Source organism: Lygodium microphyllum, chromosome 1 (genome assembly GCF_053477565.2).
Source record: "Lygodium microphyllum isolate KBCC chromosome 1, Lygodium_microphyllum_v1.1.10, whole genome shotgun sequence".
Taxonomy (NCBI): domain Eukaryota; kingdom Viridiplantae; phylum Streptophyta; class Polypodiopsida; order Schizaeales; family Lygodiaceae; genus Lygodium; species Lygodium microphyllum.
In genome coordinates this window covers 62069240-62087167 of record NC_141135.1, presented here as the reverse complement: position 1 = coordinate 62087167, position 17928 = coordinate 62069240, and the positions used below count along the sequence as shown (strand labels likewise).

Genomic DNA, 17928 nt, shown 5'->3' with positions numbered 1-17928 from the left:
CCAATTTTATTGGTAAAGAAAAAAGACGGTTCTATCCGCCTTTGTGTTGACTATAGAGCACTTAATAAAATAACGGTGAAGAATAAATTTCCTATGCCCAGAATGGAAGATCTTTTTGATCAATTACAAGGGGCAAAATTCTTCACAAAGATAGATTTAAGATCAGGTTATCACTAAGTAAGAATTAAAGCACAAGATGTTTCCAAGACAGCATTTCGTACTAGATACGGACATTATGATTTTTTAGTGATGCCTTTTGGCCTCACTAATGCACCAGCTACCTTTATGAAACTGATAAATAGTGTTTTACGGCCCTATCTAGGACATTTTGTAGTAGTCTTCTTGGATGATATCTTGATCTTTAGTAAATCAAGAGAAGAACATTTGGAACACTTACAATCAGTATTCCAACTGTTAAGAACGCATTCCCTTTATGCAAAGAAAACTAAGTGTGAATTCTTTGCACAAGAGGTCAAATATTTGGGGCATATTATCTCGAAAGAGGGAATCAACATGGATCCAAAAAAAGTAAGGGCAATTATTGAATGGCCACCTCCAAGGAACCTGGAAGAGTTGCAGATCTTCCTAGGTTTATCTGGATTTTATCGTAGATTCATTCGAGATTATGCCAAAATAGTTGTTCCAATGACAGACCAACTTAAAGGGAAAGGGAAAAGTTTTAATTGGGGAACTGACCAAAATGAAAGTTTTCAAAAACTTAAGGTAGCTATTGCTACAGCTCCAGTATTATTAATAGTGGATCCCAATAAACCATTTGTGGTTGAAGCTGATGCCAGTGATAAGGCAATAGGCGCGGTCTTATTACAAGAAGGTCGACCAGTTGCTTTTGAAAGCAAGAAATTAGACTGTGCAAAACAGAATTATTCTGTTTATGAGAGGGAGCTATATGCAATAGTACATGCAATGAAAAAATGGAGGCACTATTTGTATGGTGCCAAACTTTTGATTTTATCAGATCATGAAAGCATTAAGTGGCTTAATGATCAACTGGATTTACACGCGCGTAAGGCCAAATGGGCCGAACTCCTCCAAGAGTTCGACTATGAGATAAGATATAGAAAAGGAAAGTATAATATAGTAGCTGATGCACTCAGCAGAATGCCCATCATTAATGAATTGAGTTTTACTCAGTTCACTTCCAACTTGCTTAAATCTTTAAAAGGGAAATGCCAGGTTGATCTGGCATATTCCAACATATGGGAAGCAATAAAAAATGGGGATCCAAATGAAAGTGCTTCTACTGAGGAAGGAATATCTGAGGATGTTCAACAAGGAAATGGAGCATCAGGGATTGCTCAAATTGGATTCAAGTGGAAGAATTTTACCATTGATAATGGTTATTTACTCTACAAGGGTAGGGTATGTGTCCCGAAAGATACAGAAATAAGGCGCCAGATACTCTTTGAGTGTCATGATATCCCTAGCGTGGGACATCCAGGAGTTAATAAGACTTATAGTCTTATTAAAAGGCAGTTCTATTGGCCTGGAATGAATAAGGACGTCCTTGACTATGTGGTCAAATGTAATGAATGCCAGGTTAATAAAGCTGAAAGATTAAAAATGGGAGGACTTCTCCATCCACTAGAAATTCCTTCGGGAAAATGGGAGAGTATCTCCATGGACTTTATTGCTGCTTTACCTAAAACACAGAGGGGGCACGACTCTGTGTGGGTGATTGTAGATAGGTTAACCAAAATGGCTAGGTTCATTCCAACTTCAACTGATGTTAAAACACCAGAATTGGCTAGATTGTTCGTAGAGAACATATACCGATTGTATGGCCTTCCGGCAAATATAGTTTCTGATCGAGATAGAAAATTTGATAGCCATTTTTGGCGTGCGGTATTTAGGAAATTGAATACTAAACTTAGCATGAGTACGGCGGATCATCTGCAAACAGATGGGCAAACTAAAAGGGTTGACCAAATTCTTGAAGATATGCTTAGGGCATATGTAAGTAAAGGCAAACTAATTGGAAAGAGTATTTACCGATAGCAGAGTTTGCATATAACAGTGCCAAGCACTCTTCCACTGGATATAGTCCATTTATGTTAATGTATGGGTTTCAGCCCAGAGCTCCTTTTGCAGTAGGACTGCATAAGGAAAAGGTTCAGGCAGCTAAAGACCTTTTGGAGGATATGAATAGTATGTTAAAATTTGCTCAAGAAAATATTAAAAAAGCTCAAAATCGAGCTAGAGCATATGCAGATCCTCACCGAAGAGACATCTCCTTTGAGGAAGGAGAATTGGTCTATCTTAAGGTGCCTAAACAAACTAAAACTATGAAAAAGAGACAATGTCCAAAGCTTTCACCAAGGTATTGTGGTCCTTTCATAATACTTAAAAAGATGGGAGAATTGGCTTACAAGCTCCAACTACCTGCTGGTAGTAAAATACATCCAGTTTTTCATGTAAGTAAATTAAGGAAGAAACTAGGTGATTTAGATAATCTAATCTTAAATGATGATATTGAGGAGCTATTCAATGACCAATCTAATCCACATGAACCAGAAAGAATATTAAATGTTCGTAATAGACGAACGAGGAATACTATTTACCAAGAATATTTGGTTAAGTGGAAAGATTGTTCACAAGAAAACTCAACATGGGAGCGAGTAAGTACTTTAAAGAAAAGGTTTTCCGATTTACAGTTAGACCTTCCAAGTATCGTTTTCGAGGACGAAACCGATTCTTAAGGGGAAGGAAATGTGACATTAATGTGACATTAAAAGTGACATTTAATGTCACGTTAAGGTCATAAATATGGAATGTGACATTAAAGTGACATTTAATGTGATATTAAGGTAAATCTAAGGGAACATGTACGAGAATGACTGTCTGGGCTCTTGGGCGCCCGAACGGGATTAAGGGGAGCCTAGAGAATAAGAGAGTCCAAGAATAGTAGGACTCAAGAAAAGTGGATGGCTGGCAGAGGAATACGGGGGAGAGGTGCCAGCACTTATCTAGGCGTGGTTGGGAGGAGAAAAATCGCTCGTGCTCAGAGGTTTTCATCATTTTTTTTCTCTGTGTTTCTCGAAGCCATCTTTCAGGCTATGTCACAACGCTGAAAATTTGAGATGCTTTAATCTTGCCAATAACATTTGATTAAGTTATTAATCAAATGTGCAAGGTTGTTTAACGTGTAATGCAATGGCTGTCAAATAAAAAAATCATGATAAGTTATGCTAGCTAGGCTTTGGGGCTCCGTTGGTGCAAATTTTGACCCTATTACAGTTGTTTGGCCAATAAGTGCAGCGGTGACACTAGGAACTAGCACTAACTATTTAATTAATACCAGTCTAAGTCTCAACATAGATTGTGGACCACTCCAAATTGCAAATGGCCTAGCCAATTTAATTATGGATGGGTGCATTTAATTTTGGGCAAGGTTTGAAGGATTGAAATTAATTTTCAAGATTATTTAATTATGAAAATCAATTAAATGACTGGAGGAGAAAGTTTTAGTATTTCCCCTCTCCTAATCGGTTAGCCCACTTCCAGTGGGGTTATATAGTATGCTTGTCTTGTGAAGGTCTTGGATCTGACCATCCCATATCACTCTCCCATTTGGGGCATGGATACTCAATAGGACAAAAACTAATTTGAAACCCTCACTTAATGCTTAATCTATCAAACCTAAAAAGCCCTCCAAAACAAAAACCAAAAAGAAAAATCCATAGTTGATTCCATCCGCCTTTGTAGGGCTTGGTAGACCATTGGGCAGCCGATGTGCACCCTTTGTCCAATGCCCTATCTTCTCTGGGCTAATCACTTGGGCTCCCTTGGCAAGATAACCATTACCTCTGTAGTCTTAGTAGGCAACTGGGCAGCCGACGCGCACATTTTGTCCGATGCTCTGGTTGCTTTGGGATGGGACACCTTAGGGTAAAAGATAAACCAAGAAAGGGCTTGGCTAGCCTCTATTCTCGTCGCACTGTTGTGAGACCTGAGAGGAGGTGTTGAGCTAAAAATGCATTAGCTTTACTTAAACAGCCCCAAACATGCTTAATTAATAAAGAAACCTTGTTTATTTAAAAGAAACGTGATCCTAGAGAGTTTGTGTCCCATAAGCACAAACCCACTTGGGAGGCCCAAACTTTCTATAAATACGTATGCTGCCCTCCATTCAATCCTTAATCTCATTTTTGCAGATTTCAGGTGTTTCAGCTTACTACCCACACCCTATTCGCAGAGGACATCTTAGCCGAAGCTGTCCATTGCTGTCTCCATCAATTGGCACCTAATTTCCAGCCCTTGTCGCACAGTTTGGAGCTGATTCCAACCACGCGACTGCTGTTCATCTGCAGATTGCTGCCGTACAACCTGCCACATCATCACAACCCTCCATTTGCTTCCTGCAAGCTGTAGCCCAGCTGCCACAGGGATCGACTGGCAGTTTTCTCTCTCCTGTAGGCTATCCTGCCTGCATTTCTAGTCGTTCTCTCTCTTGTAGACTGTCCTACCTCCCGTTTTAGTCTTTCTCTCTCCTGTAAGCTGTCTTGCTTGCGTTTTTAGTCTGTCTCTCACCTACTGCTTGCGTTTTTAGTATTTCTTTCTCCTCACTATTGTCTGCATCAGATTCAGCTTCTCATTGCTGCGTTTGCTGGTGTTCAACATCCGAAAGCTGCCTTGCTGCGATTCGGGATTCATTCAAAGTAAAACACACTCTCCAACTCAATATCCTTGCCCTGATCCTTGAGATACAAGAGTTCAAGGTACAGTATTCATTCATTGCATAGTGTGTTTGCTGCATGAGCATCGTATATTCAATAGTCATATCACTTCATTCATTCACTGGGTTCATTGTCTCTAAGTTACCCTAACCCTAACTGTGTTCTTTTATCAGACTGTGCTTTGTCGTACGGTTTCTGTATATGTTTTTGTGCTAGGGCATTTCTTTACATCCCATCCATTAGTTCTGCTGCACCTTCCTTTCAACCTCCTATTAAGTGCACCATACATGTCTTCTCACATCACACCAAGGGGTCCTTCACCCATAGCACGCCTCTTAGAACCTCCAGTCTTTTTCCCCCAAATTGGTGGTGTCTCCATGATGGAGGTTCATCCTTCCATCCCCACACTTTCAGTTTTTTCATGGCTTGGAAATGCCACCCAACCACCATCTGAGTGTGAATCACTTGGTGCCACAATTTGCCTCCATGGCTTTACCTAGTGGGCCTTCTAGTCATTTTACTTTACCCCAGCCATCTCTTGGAGAGGGTTCACGTGTCCTAGTGCCTCTACCATCACCGGCACTTTATGGAAACATTCATATTCCAGTGTCTCCACATCAATCAACTTCCATTAGACACTATTAACCTATTTCTGCCTACCCACCTTCCCCTCTTACTTACCCCCCCCTCCACCACCTCCTTTCTATTCCACTTATCCAATACCTCATGATTCTTCCTCCTCGTCAACCAAGCATGCCTTTAACTATAAGACTTATTTTAACGGGTCAAACTTCACTACTTGGTCAAACCTGATGAGACATATTCTTGACTCCCATATTCTATGGAATCTTGTGCAGGGATTGGAACCCCAATCTGATCCCACACTTGTTCCATACAAGGTTTCCCGCTTATGAAAGGCTAGAAATGCCTCCACTATTGTTAAGTTGATGCAAGGTCTATTACATGTATTTCACAACTTCAACATTTTAACTTAGCATCCAAGCATCGAGCACACTTGACTAAGCACTATGCAACTCGAGATAGAACTTGTCACATCAATCTAGTTCATGAGCTCCAAAACTTTAAAATCGCTGATCGGGATGACTTGAAACTCAAGTTGGCTAAGTATCAGCACCTTCTTACCAAGTTCTCCACCACGGGGACTCCTATTTCCTCTAACCATCAAGTCACATTGTTTCTAAACAAGCTACTGCCAAAATACTTCCATTTTATACAGTAGTGATCTGACAACCCACCGTGCTCACTTTCTATGAATTTGAATATTCGCTATTGCATTATGCTCAGTTGTTTGATCAGTTTCATAGTTCAACCTCTACAGAGAAGGCTCTTATTACTGCTTCTCAGAAGGGGCAACAAGGAAAGGGTAAACAAAATCAAAATTTCTAATCCAAATCAAAATCAAACTACTAAGACCCAAGGAAACTCCTAGTCATCTCTAAAACCATGGTAGCAAAATGTACCGAAGAAAAATCGGTATTATCAACATTGTCAAAGAGACTAGCCACTTTGACAACAAGTGTCAATCAAAAGCAAGAGGCATAGCAACAAAAGCTAAGACTTACACCCCCGCCCCTCAGTCGAGCAACCCCCAACAAGGGAGGCAAGGTGGTGGCAACCCTCAACATGGACAATGGCAAGGCCAAACCCACGTTGCCACCGGTCAGCCATTACAATCAACAACGTTCCCTGCGCCAAAGGGCTTGTCTAACTAGTTTATAGAGGCCCATATCGTCTCCGTAGAGACATTTCAAGATGCAAGTCTTGCCCACATCTATAAATTGACTCTTGATGAGGTGATTGCAGAGGCCTAATCATCATTGTCGAGTACTTTAGCTACTCCTTGAATTGTGGACAATGGAGCTACCCATCATATGACTCCCATTGCAAACATTTTCATTTCCTGAGTCCCTACAAACATGCACATCCGAGTTGGGAATAACTCCTCAATCACAATTCATGCTCACGGTCACATCAGTTTTACCACTGACCAAGGACCGCATTGCACTACATTGGATGATATATACTATGTTCCCCAACAGGGGTAAACTTGTTATCTGTTCAACAACTTTGCCGGTTGGGTCTAGCAATCTTCTTCACAATGACCACGATCGAAGTCCTTGATTCTCAAACTGATTTAGTGGTCGCACCTGGTGAGGCACAACCTAGTAGCATGTACCACATGACACAATTTCTTTCTGAGCCAACAGCTAAGGGCTCTAAGTTCCACTACTTCCAAGCTCTAGCCACTACAAATGAGCCTACAAGCACTGCATGTCTTTGCCATTTTCACTTAAAACATCTTGGCTACAACTCTCTTTATGAGTTGTCACATTCACAAATGGTCGATGGCCTTTCCCCTTTGAAGCTATCGCAAGATGTCCGTAAAGCTTGTCAACTCTGAAAATAGCATCATATCTCATCCCCTCAACAATAGACTCGTGGACCAACATCCACCGTTGCCTTCAACGGCGCACTATACTTTTTTTTTATTGTGGATGATAATTCTCGTACATGGGGGTGTACTTCCTCAAGCATAAGTCCCAATGTCTTTACATATTTTTCTCCTTGGGTGCTGCTGGCGCATACCAGACTAGTCCTCGAGTAGGATATGCATCACCCTAAGCAAGAGGAGATGAAATACAAGACGTGTATTGTAGAAACTTATATACAATAGCCACATGGAAACAGCCATGTAGCTACTGCATATAGGAAGACATGTACTTGTGAGACAATGCTGGCATAAGCAGTTTAACACGCACGAATGTAAGAAACTTATATGCAATAGCCGCATAGCAATTGCCAGTAGAAATGCAAGCAACTGGAAGGTTGATCCAGGAGCACCACATAAAAGTGCAAAGTCACAAAGACCAAGCAAGCAGTAAACACTAGCAAATATGTTAAAAACACAAACAAGAAACTGTAGAAAGCCATCAAACAGTAAAATACACATTGGAACAAGAAACAATCACAAAACTCAACGCTGGAAGAAACAAATAAACTATAACATCTAATATCATGTTGGATGGATACAATGCGGCAGCAAAACACAAGACCATAGCAAAGATATGAACACAAACAAAAATGAGAGCAACAGAACTAAATCACCAATGTGCAACGTGACAAGATACAATAGCTGTCACGAGGACGTGAAAATCTGATGCTTTGCTTATGTTTAATTGACATTTGATTAAAGGATTAATCAAATGTGCAATTAAAAGATGCACATGTGAGGTGCAAGCTACTTTTTCACATTTGAAGGCCAAAGGACCCTGTAAAAATATGGGTGTCAAAGGCAAAAGTTATAACAAGTTACACTTGTTAGATTCTCGGTGAATTTTGGTGTCAGTTTGCCCCTAGGACCATTAATTGGCCATTAAGTGTCAGTGGTGATACTAGGGACTAGGCATTAATTAATGGATTAATGCTTGTCCAAGGGTCAATTAATACATGGGACCACTTTGGGTTGCAAATGGCCTAGCCAATTAATTTTTGGATGGGCAAGGTCAATTTTTTGGGCATGGATTAAGGACTGAATTAATTTTCAGAATTAATTAATTCTCAAAATTAATTAAATGGCTGAAAATTACTGAAAATAGATTAAGAAAGCTGCCACTTGGCAAAACTTTCCCATGCAAGTGGGGGAAAGGCTAAATAGGGCTAAAGGGAGAGGGGAATCTCATTTTTTCATTTTGGAACTGTTTGAAAGAGGTATTGGACTGTTGCTGCCAACTTTTGGGGCCAATTCCCAGCCATTGGAGACCATTTTGGTGATGGAGATTGCATATTCTTGACCTTGGAAGCTGGCAATTGCTGCTGATGCACTTTCTCCTGAAGATCACAGTCTCTGATGCTCCTATTATTGGTGCATCCGTTTGGGGCTAGTATAACAAGGCAACAGCTGATTTTGATCAGTTCTTCGCAACAAATCTCAGAATTTTCTCTCTCTATAGCATTCTCTCATCTCCTTCAGCCTATGCTCAGTCATTCTCAGCAATTCTCAGCCATTCGAAGGAAATCTCAGCCATTTTTGGTGGGCTGATCTGTAATTTCTGCAGTAAACCCTAATTTACAGCAAAAATTAGGGTTTAGCAACCACCTTGAGATCCATGCCAAAGATTGAAGGCTCAAGGGACTGAAATCAGTAGCTGATAATTGAAAATTATCAAGGGATTTCAAGAGCCAACCCATCCCAAATTGATTTGGGGCAGCATTTGGCCAGCCAAGGGTCAAATTGGAAAAGAAGTCCTGGGTGATTCAAGGGGCAAATGACCCAAAAGGCTTGATGGTCATTTATGACAGCAAGAGTAATTGGTTAGCAGGAGGAGATTGAAGAATCTCAAGTTGTACTCCTTCCAATTGAATGAAAGCTAAAGAAAAACCGCAAGGGGCGCTAGTTTTGGGGCCAACAGGGAGTCTACTCTCCACGAATGTTATGGTAAAGTGTGTATTTCATTTTATGTGCATTTATTTATTGTTGTAATTAACTCTTAAATCAGGTCATCACCACCCATTCCAAGAAGGAAGGCTGGTTTCAATAGCCATCCCCACATTAAAAGAAGCAACACTGGAAGCCTTCCATCCACACCAAGGACAAACAGCTCTCATGTCTTGGGTCTCCACACTGAGATGCCAAAGTACGAGTTACTAAGAAGGGGGCAACGGCACACGCATATACAGCTCAAAATGATATCTAACACTTCAGACCCCATACAGTGTTTTAAGTCCTACAATTCAGTTTAAACAATGGCAAAAATTACAACAGACACATCTAATACTACATAGAGCAAAGCAAATTAAAATGATGGGCTAAAATCCAATCTGAATTATAAGTCATACACAAAATATAAGGCCTGAAATCTATTAAACAAGGCAGCAAGCATATAAGCCCATATGAATTCCATGCACACATCCTTGCTAGGTGAAAGTCATGAAGCCTACTAGATGCCTTTGCATAAAATAGGAGCAGTTTTACCTGCAGGTGGTTCTTTTTTATTTTGCACATCTTGCTGCCGTCTGTTTTTTCCAAATTGTTTGTGTGGACGAGGACGACTCAGAGAGCGACTGGGAGTGAGATCAATAACACTGTCCTTCAGATATGCTGGAGGCCCAGTAACCTGGAAACCAAGCACATTTAGGAGAATAGCTTACGCAACTACTCTAAAGCAGTCTTCGTGAACACAAATGATTGACCTGATGATAAACATCACCAGTTTTGCATGCTAACAAGATTTTCTTTCTTAACTATATTTTAAAAGTAGCAAGAGAGACAGATTGCAACTAGTCAGAAGTATACTATCAAAATTACTTCATATTCAGCAACTGACTTGGTAGAGCAAACTGTTCTTCTGCATATCCTCTTAAGCATTCTGCAAAATCTTTGGGTCAGAACACCATTCACAACCTTTCTTCAATGATCTGGGATCAAATCTCACATTTTCAAGGCCAATCATGCTTGTCTTTCCCATTGAAGCTAGTGTCATTGGCAAAATGCAAGTTATAGCCCAATGCAAGTTTGTTTAAATAACAAGCTATATTGGAAAATTATGGCAGCAAACCCAGTTCCATCCTCTACCAACGTTTGTACCCAGCTCCTATATAATGTTATAGAAGAGTATCCCTAGTAAAAATCAGTGTCACCAGAAACGTTTTGTCTTGTTTCGAGTTTCATTCACAATTCATTTTGCTGACTACCTTGGCTTTTCAAGGTTTTTCAAATTATCGATTGTAATAATTATAGTATATATTAATAATATCATTGGAAGAAAATCATAGTCACATGGAATGGCCATTTTTGGGTCCCCCGTTCCCATTTCCCATTTCATGCCTGTTGCATGTGATCACATAGTAACATGGAATTGCAATTCGTGGCCATCCCCATTCCACGTGACTATGAAGAAAATACATCCATAAAATGAGAATGGTCATTCCACCTAGATCCAAGAGTCAAAAGCCTAAAGCCTAAAACAGACACATTGATTTCACATACTCATTTAGAAATTACCATTCACAATTCACAAATTATAGCATGCAAGCTATAACATCTATATAATACATAAAGCAAAGTAAAAATAAAATTTGATGTTCATGAGCAAAATCCTTGTGGGGAATCCTTATGGGGAGGTATTTGCACTAGAGGAGGTGGAGGCTCAAGGTAGGGGAGGAGATGAAGCCTAAAGGATGTGTGTGGAAAAGGTGGAGGAGAAGGAGAGCATGAAGGAGGAGATAAGGTGGAGATGGAGGAGGAGGAAGTGGAGGTGTTGATGGTGCGCATGAGGAGAGTGTGGAAAAAATGCAGGCTGTAAAAGTGAAAAAGCTAGCATGTTTTTTTAATCCTTTCTTTTTTGTCCATTTTGCAACCCCCTTTCATGAAATAAAACATTTTGTTTATTTCAAGGTGTCACGTTTCACTAGGGTAAGAGATGTTATTTGGTTATTGTGGTGAGACAGTGAGACTGACTTCATGCCAATACAAAAAACTATAACTAGAAAATTGGTACATTAAATTGTTCAAAATTATACATGTTTTGGCCAATTTTATTAGATAGAAAGTTTGAAGGCGTTGTATATTATATCCTTTTTTACATTTAGCACAACAGAGCTATGTTAGCTCAAATCTCTTTGTGTTTCACAAGTCAAGTTCATCATCCATCATTTGAAGCCTTAAAAAAGTACAATATAAATGCTAGCTCATATATATTTATCTTTCACTAATTCCTCTACCATCATTCGAAGGAAAAACTTTACAAGTAACTACATACAATATTCAACAATATCATGTCCACTAAGTTGAAATCTACATTTTCCTTTATTTTGCCATGTGAAGGATTCATCCCGTTGTACAAATATCTAAGAAATTCCTAGCATTACCAGAGTATACAAGCCCTCAAAATTGTATAGTAACCCACATCATTTCAGCCCTAACACCTTGATATCCATGCTACATCTAACTATGAAAGCTATTTTGGAGTAATGGCACGGAGTCATTTTGCAATGGGTATAGGCTTAGTTAGTTAAACAGTCCATGTAACCAATGGAGAAAAAGATGTACCTACCTCCTAGAGAAGTAGATATAGTGCATGTAAGTGAGTTTTGCATTTTTGCATTTGTGTTTGAGTTCTCTATGTCTCGGTCGTGGTCGTACACTTATAATTTAATTGTCCCAAGGTCAAAATTAACACCAACTTACTAACAAAACCTAGTCAACATAACTTATCACAACTTTTGCCTTTGACACCCAATGAACCTTGCACATTTGATTAATAACTTAATCAAATTTTATCAATAAGATTAAAGCATCTCAAACTTTCACATCCTTGTGACAAACCTCCCCCTTGAAATCCGTGCAATCATCCTCAATTCCACTACATTGTACCAAAGGAAAAACATACTGCACTGGAATTTCCATAAGGCATCATAGACACAACATTGCGCAATATTGTCCAACAATGTTACATGCCCCAAACATTACTGAGAATTTTCAGCCAGCATATACATAACATAAAACTGAAAATCAATCCAAAACTCTTTGCTAGAAACCCATTGAATACATCCATAACTCATGTTTCTCAACTGTTCTAACTTTTAAACCATAGAAAAGCATCAATTCAGTATCAACCATGGCTGAAACTATCAATGGTATTTACGAACATGTTGTTGTCCATGGAACCAGCTATAAACAATTGAAAACTAGAAAACTAAGCATAATCTGATCATAAACTGATCACTTGCTGATCTGAGAATTAATCACAAACTGCTACAAAGGTAACCCCAAACTAATCACAAACTCATTGCAAAAATTGACGAGCAATCAATGCAAAAACTAATGCAAACCTGATCCCAAAAGTGACTGTAAGCGGTTCTCAAGCTGATCAAAAATTGAGCTAAGACTAATCAAAATTTTCGTCTCAAAATTGCGACAAAATTCATGCCAAACTCATCATAAGTTGATGCAAAAGTATAGTTTCAGTGCCCGGGTGAAACTCATGCTCATTTGCATACATCTCACAATGACTAGTATACTAAGTAGTGACCTTATGGTGGCAAACATACAATCAGCACAATACCTTGGATACATACTAAATACATCCGAGATCCACTACATACAAGAGTTGTCCACAATTGGCGAAGCGGAAGTGCTACCTCTCCCTTGAGCATCAAGCAATACTCCGGATCTCCTAGAAACTTTACCTTTGACCTTTCTTTCCTTATGTGCCAAAATATGCTCACGTACCAAAATCTCATCCAACTCCTCAATCTCAAGCTGAATATCAATGGACATCCTCTAGCACATCACATGAAAAGTCCTTAACAAACTAACATGAAAGGCATTGTGTATCTGCAAATGTGGAGGTAGTTTCAGCCGATATACCACATCGTTGATCTTCTCCAATACCTGGAAAGGCCCACAATATCTCATACTCAACTTCGGATACAAACTTTCTCTCCCTTTCATATTTTTCAGCCTTGTTGAGAAACCCTTCACCCGCAGTTTGCGTTTTTGCGTTTCTGCATTTTGTGTTTAGGGTTTGTGTTTTAGGATTTGCAGCCCCAAAAAGGAGCGCCATCCTAGATTGACTATGCCTATTTATAGGCCACTCTCTCATTCATTCCTCACGGCTAATTGATTTAATCCGTCACCTCTTCTCTCCAGCCTCTCCACTACCCTCACACCCCTTCAGGAGGACATTGCAGTTCGTGGTTCGTGCAACCGCCTTCATCATATTCCTTGTGCTATGACACCCTTGTTCCCTTGTATCACATTCACTCCATGATTCAGAACTTCATCATTGCATTCATCAAAGTTTCTTCTCTCTTCTCTTCTCTTCTCCATGTTTGCCAAGTTTACTCTGTGTTCCTCCCCACAAACCCTACTGTATCGCTAGTACATCATCTTTTGATATGGTATCAGAGCTGGATCTGCTCAAATAGCGGCAAAGATCCTCCACTCCAGTGAAAGCAAAGACTGGTGGCGGGTTCGGCATCCACTTCGCTTCTTCTTTCCCTGCATCAAAATCTCGTTTTTGCAAATTTCAGGTATTTCAGCCTGCTGTCCAAACCCCAAACGCGGAGAACATCGCGGTCCAAGCTGGCCATTGCTGTCTATAGCAGTTTGGCGCCTATTTCCAGCCTATCACACACTGTTCGGAGCTGATTTTAGCATATTAAGTGCTATTGCTGTTTTTTCCTGCGTTTTTAGTCTTTCTCTCTCCTGCTGCCTACGTTTTTAGTCTTTCTCTCTCTTGCAAGCTGTCCTGCTCGCGTTTCTAGTCTCTCTCTCTCCTCACCTGCGTTTTTCTACTGGTTGCAACCTCTTACTACTGGTCGCATCCTCCCCACTGGCAGCTCACTTCCAGCCCTTCCACTGCCCTCCCACCCCTTGAGACGGACATTGCGGTTCATGCTTCACATTGCCCTCACACACCTTGAGACAGACATTATGGTTTGTGATTCATGGTGGCTGACCTCTTCCTTCTTTAGCAAGGCACATTGATATCCATGGCTTCTTTACCAACAGATGACCAGACTACTAGGTGCTCCTACTGTGGCATCATCGGACACACCACCGATGCTTGCCGACTTCGACCTTTGCTCCCCACCCCCCGGAGTATATGCATCTTCCACCAGGCACTCCTTCTGCCACCTCTCCTTTCTAGGCCGCAAATCACTCTACTTTGGCTATCAGAGTACTATGCTCAAGGCAATAAGACACATCCGATGCGCACTAAGTCCTTTCGAGCACATGGAGGATCGATTGGCGCTATGACCTTCTGGAAATCGTCGCAATGCTAGCAGTAGTATTCTCCTACTTATTTTCAGGTACAGTGGCTTCCACGACCTACAAATCTACAGTCCGCTCCATTGAGAGACAGTGATTGTTTGATACCGTCTCCTCGTCAGTTTGCTCCTTCGAGAGTCAGTAGCTCACTCTGTCTACTGTTCTTTACTGCAGGTTCCAATTCTGGTGGAAATCTTGGATCTTAGGGATCCTCTACATCTTCTTCCTCCTCTTCTCTTCTTGCCTTGGTCACTTGGTCAACATGGAACCAACTCCCAAGATCGAGTATGGGCGTATCCTTATAATTCTTGGCACCACACAAAGTCCGACATTTCTCCTCTGAATTGCATATTTTCATCATCTTTGTACTAGGGCGCTTGGGCAAGTGAACAATTTCTCCATGAGAGACACTATCCAAGTGGCACCTGTTGCATGAGCATTCTTCAGTATATAGCATTGCATCTCCACCTCACTCTTCTCTTGTGCCCCTTTTTGGGTCTGAGAGGGGGTGGTGAGAAACCCTTCACCCGCAGTTTGCGTTTTTGTGTTTCTACATTTTGTGTTTAGGGTTTGCGTTTTAGGGTTTGCAGCCCCAAAAAGGAGCGCTATCCTAGACTGACTATACATGTTTATAGGCCACTCTCTCATTCATTCCTCACGGCTAATTCATTCAATCCGTCACCTCTTCTCTCCAGCCTCTCCACTACCCTCACACCCCTTCAAAAGGACATTGTGGTTCGTGGTTCATGATTGTCTTCATCATCTTCATTGTGCTATGACACCCTTGTTACCTTGTATCACATTCACTCCATCATTCGAAACTTCATCATTCCATTCATCAAAGAGTTTTTTCTCTTCTCTTCTCTTATCCATGTTTGCCAAGTTCACTCCGTGTTTCTCCCCACAAACCCTACTGTCTCGCTGGTACGTCATCTTTTGACAAGCCTTGCCTTTTCAAAATGCAACAATAAATAATCTCTCTTTGCAAACTGAAAAGCACATCTATGACGATCAACTACCCTCTTTTGCTTTTCCTCTGATGTCTGAAGTGCATACTTTATCTTTGCATAGACTACATCCAAGTTTTCCACATAACGGTCAGCCTCAAAGATCTTATCCTTAGTTTGCAAGATAGGCAGTACTTTCTTGCCACCCTCAACTACCTCAAATGGAGCTTTACCAATGGAACTATATAGCATGTTGTTGTAAGCAAACTCAACCATTGCCAAATATTACTCCCACTATGTCTTGTGGTCTCAAAAATAGCACCTCACAAGATCTAACACTCTAGAATTTGCTTCCTCTGACTGACCATCTGTTTGCACATGGAAGAAATATGAGATTTTCAACGCATTACGCATATTCTCAAACAATTCCTTCCAAAATAAACTGGTCATCCGAGTGACATATCATGATACTTAAAGATGTGCCGCAAAAACAATCGTGCCATATGATCGGCCTTTATTTTCTTTATCACCCGAATGAAATGGACTTGTTTACTAACAAGCATAACAAGAAACTCATTCAATCCCAAAGATGACTTGAAAGCTATCTTAGACACATCTTTCGCTCTAATATATATCTGATGATACCCACTTTTCAAATCTATATGACTGAATATGGCTACCCCTTGCAATCTATCCATAACATCATCGATCTGAGGAATTGGAAAGCAATTCTTTATCGTGATCTTATTCAGAGCACGATAATCGATACACATATGCCATGAACCGTCCTTTTTCTGCACCAAAAGCACTAGTAAATAAAAAAGAGATGAGCTAGATACAATCAACCCTTTTTCTAACAGCTCATTCACCTAACTCATAATCTCCTCCTGGGCTGCACTTTAACTCTGTAGGGTAACTTATTAGATGGGCTACTTCCAGGGATAAGATCTATGTAGTGAGCTTCTAGCCTTTCAAGCAATAGCTGCCTTGGAAGTGACTGAGAGAAGCAATCAGCATACATTTTCAAAAATGACATGCGATCCCTTTCTAGACATGTTCCCAACATTTTCACTATCGTCTTTGTCCTTAGTAAAAACCAAGTACGCTGAAATATAATTTTTCATTACCTTAGAAATGACAGTTATTGATACAACAGAGACAAATTCACCTTTCAACTTTTCATCAAGTGTAAGTGCCTTTCCCTTGTGCTGAATAGTGATCTTTTTTGCACAAAGTCAACCATTGTATGCATATAGTGACACCATGGCATACCAAGCAATACATCACAACCCTCAAGCGAAGCAATGAAAAACTCTTCACTGTCCACAAATTCCTATATATGCAACCGAAGCTTTCCAATGAGAGGTATGATGGGCTCTACATGGCCTTTACATACCATTCCAACTTTCCCCATGAATCCCATCTCATCCTCTCTGATGCCTAGACCGGGCTGCCATCTGCAAAGATGAAGTTAGCTTGTACACCATTTTTAAAGAAAATCAATGCATGCTGATCCCTAATTTTACCCCACACTCTGCACAACTTAGTAGCATCATCATTAGGCTAATCACTAACAACATTGCGTACCAATCCCACTAATGTTTTGGGCTTCTTTCCTTTAGAATCTCCTTGATTTTTTGATTTTCTAGCTTACTGCCTATTGAGACAGTCCCTTGCAATGTGACCCTCCTGTTCACAAATAAAACATTTATTTACAACCATCAATTCCCTACATTGTTCCAATGTTTTCGGGCCCTATCTTTACTTGTTTGGCCTCTTTTCACGTTGATTTTCAGATTTGCCCCTTTCCTCAACCTTAAACTTTCTATTCGGCTTCTCCCCACTCTCTAAGAAGCCTGAATCCTTTCCCTGCAGCAAAGCACTGGCTGTAGCAGCAACCTCTATGAGCTGAGACATGCTAGACACAGTGGATTTAATGCAAAAATCCTTGATTCCTTTGGGCAATCCTCAAATATATTTTTCCACTTGCTCATGAAGGGGTGCAGGGCGATAAGAAGTAATAGGCAACAATGCATCCCAAAACTTCTTATTATATTACTCTAAATTCTTACATTCCTTAGCATCCAACTTATTCCAAGCTATCATGATGTCCAACTCAAAGGTACTTGTCAACCAATTTGATACAAACATTTGCTTGAATTATATCCACGTTGAAGGTGCTCTACCTTGTATCAAAAGAGTGGAACATCACTGCAATGCATTTCCTTTCAAGAAACTGGATGCCTTTCAAATCTTCAAGGACTCAGTGAAGCTTTTCCTTGAATAGGCTGCATCGAACTACTGAATGGAAGTCAATGTTTTCAGTCTATCTTGTGCATCATTAAAGGACTCAAACTTCACTACTTTTCCACCCTTATCATAGTCTTTTGTTGTCCCTTTGGGTGTCAAGTTGTCATACACTGTCTGTGTTGGAGTAAAGGTGTCTATGCCTAGCCGCCCGTATATTACTACACTAACAGTACTGCACCTA

The 17928-nt window shown here is 40.4% G+C and overlaps 1 protein-coding gene across 1 annotated transcript in view; it reads right to left on the bottom strand.

Annotated features, from left to right (window-relative positions):
- LOC148041184 (plant/protein) overlaps window positions 1-17928 on the bottom strand; it is a 53295-nt gene that overhangs the window by 16548 nt on the left and 18819 nt on the right. The window contains exon 2 of the mRNA XM_087677479.1: window positions 9688-9829. Within this exon, the coding sequence (XP_087533605.1) occupies window positions 9688-9829 (142 nt within the window). The remainder of the gene's footprint in view (window positions 1-9687; window positions 9830-17928) is intronic.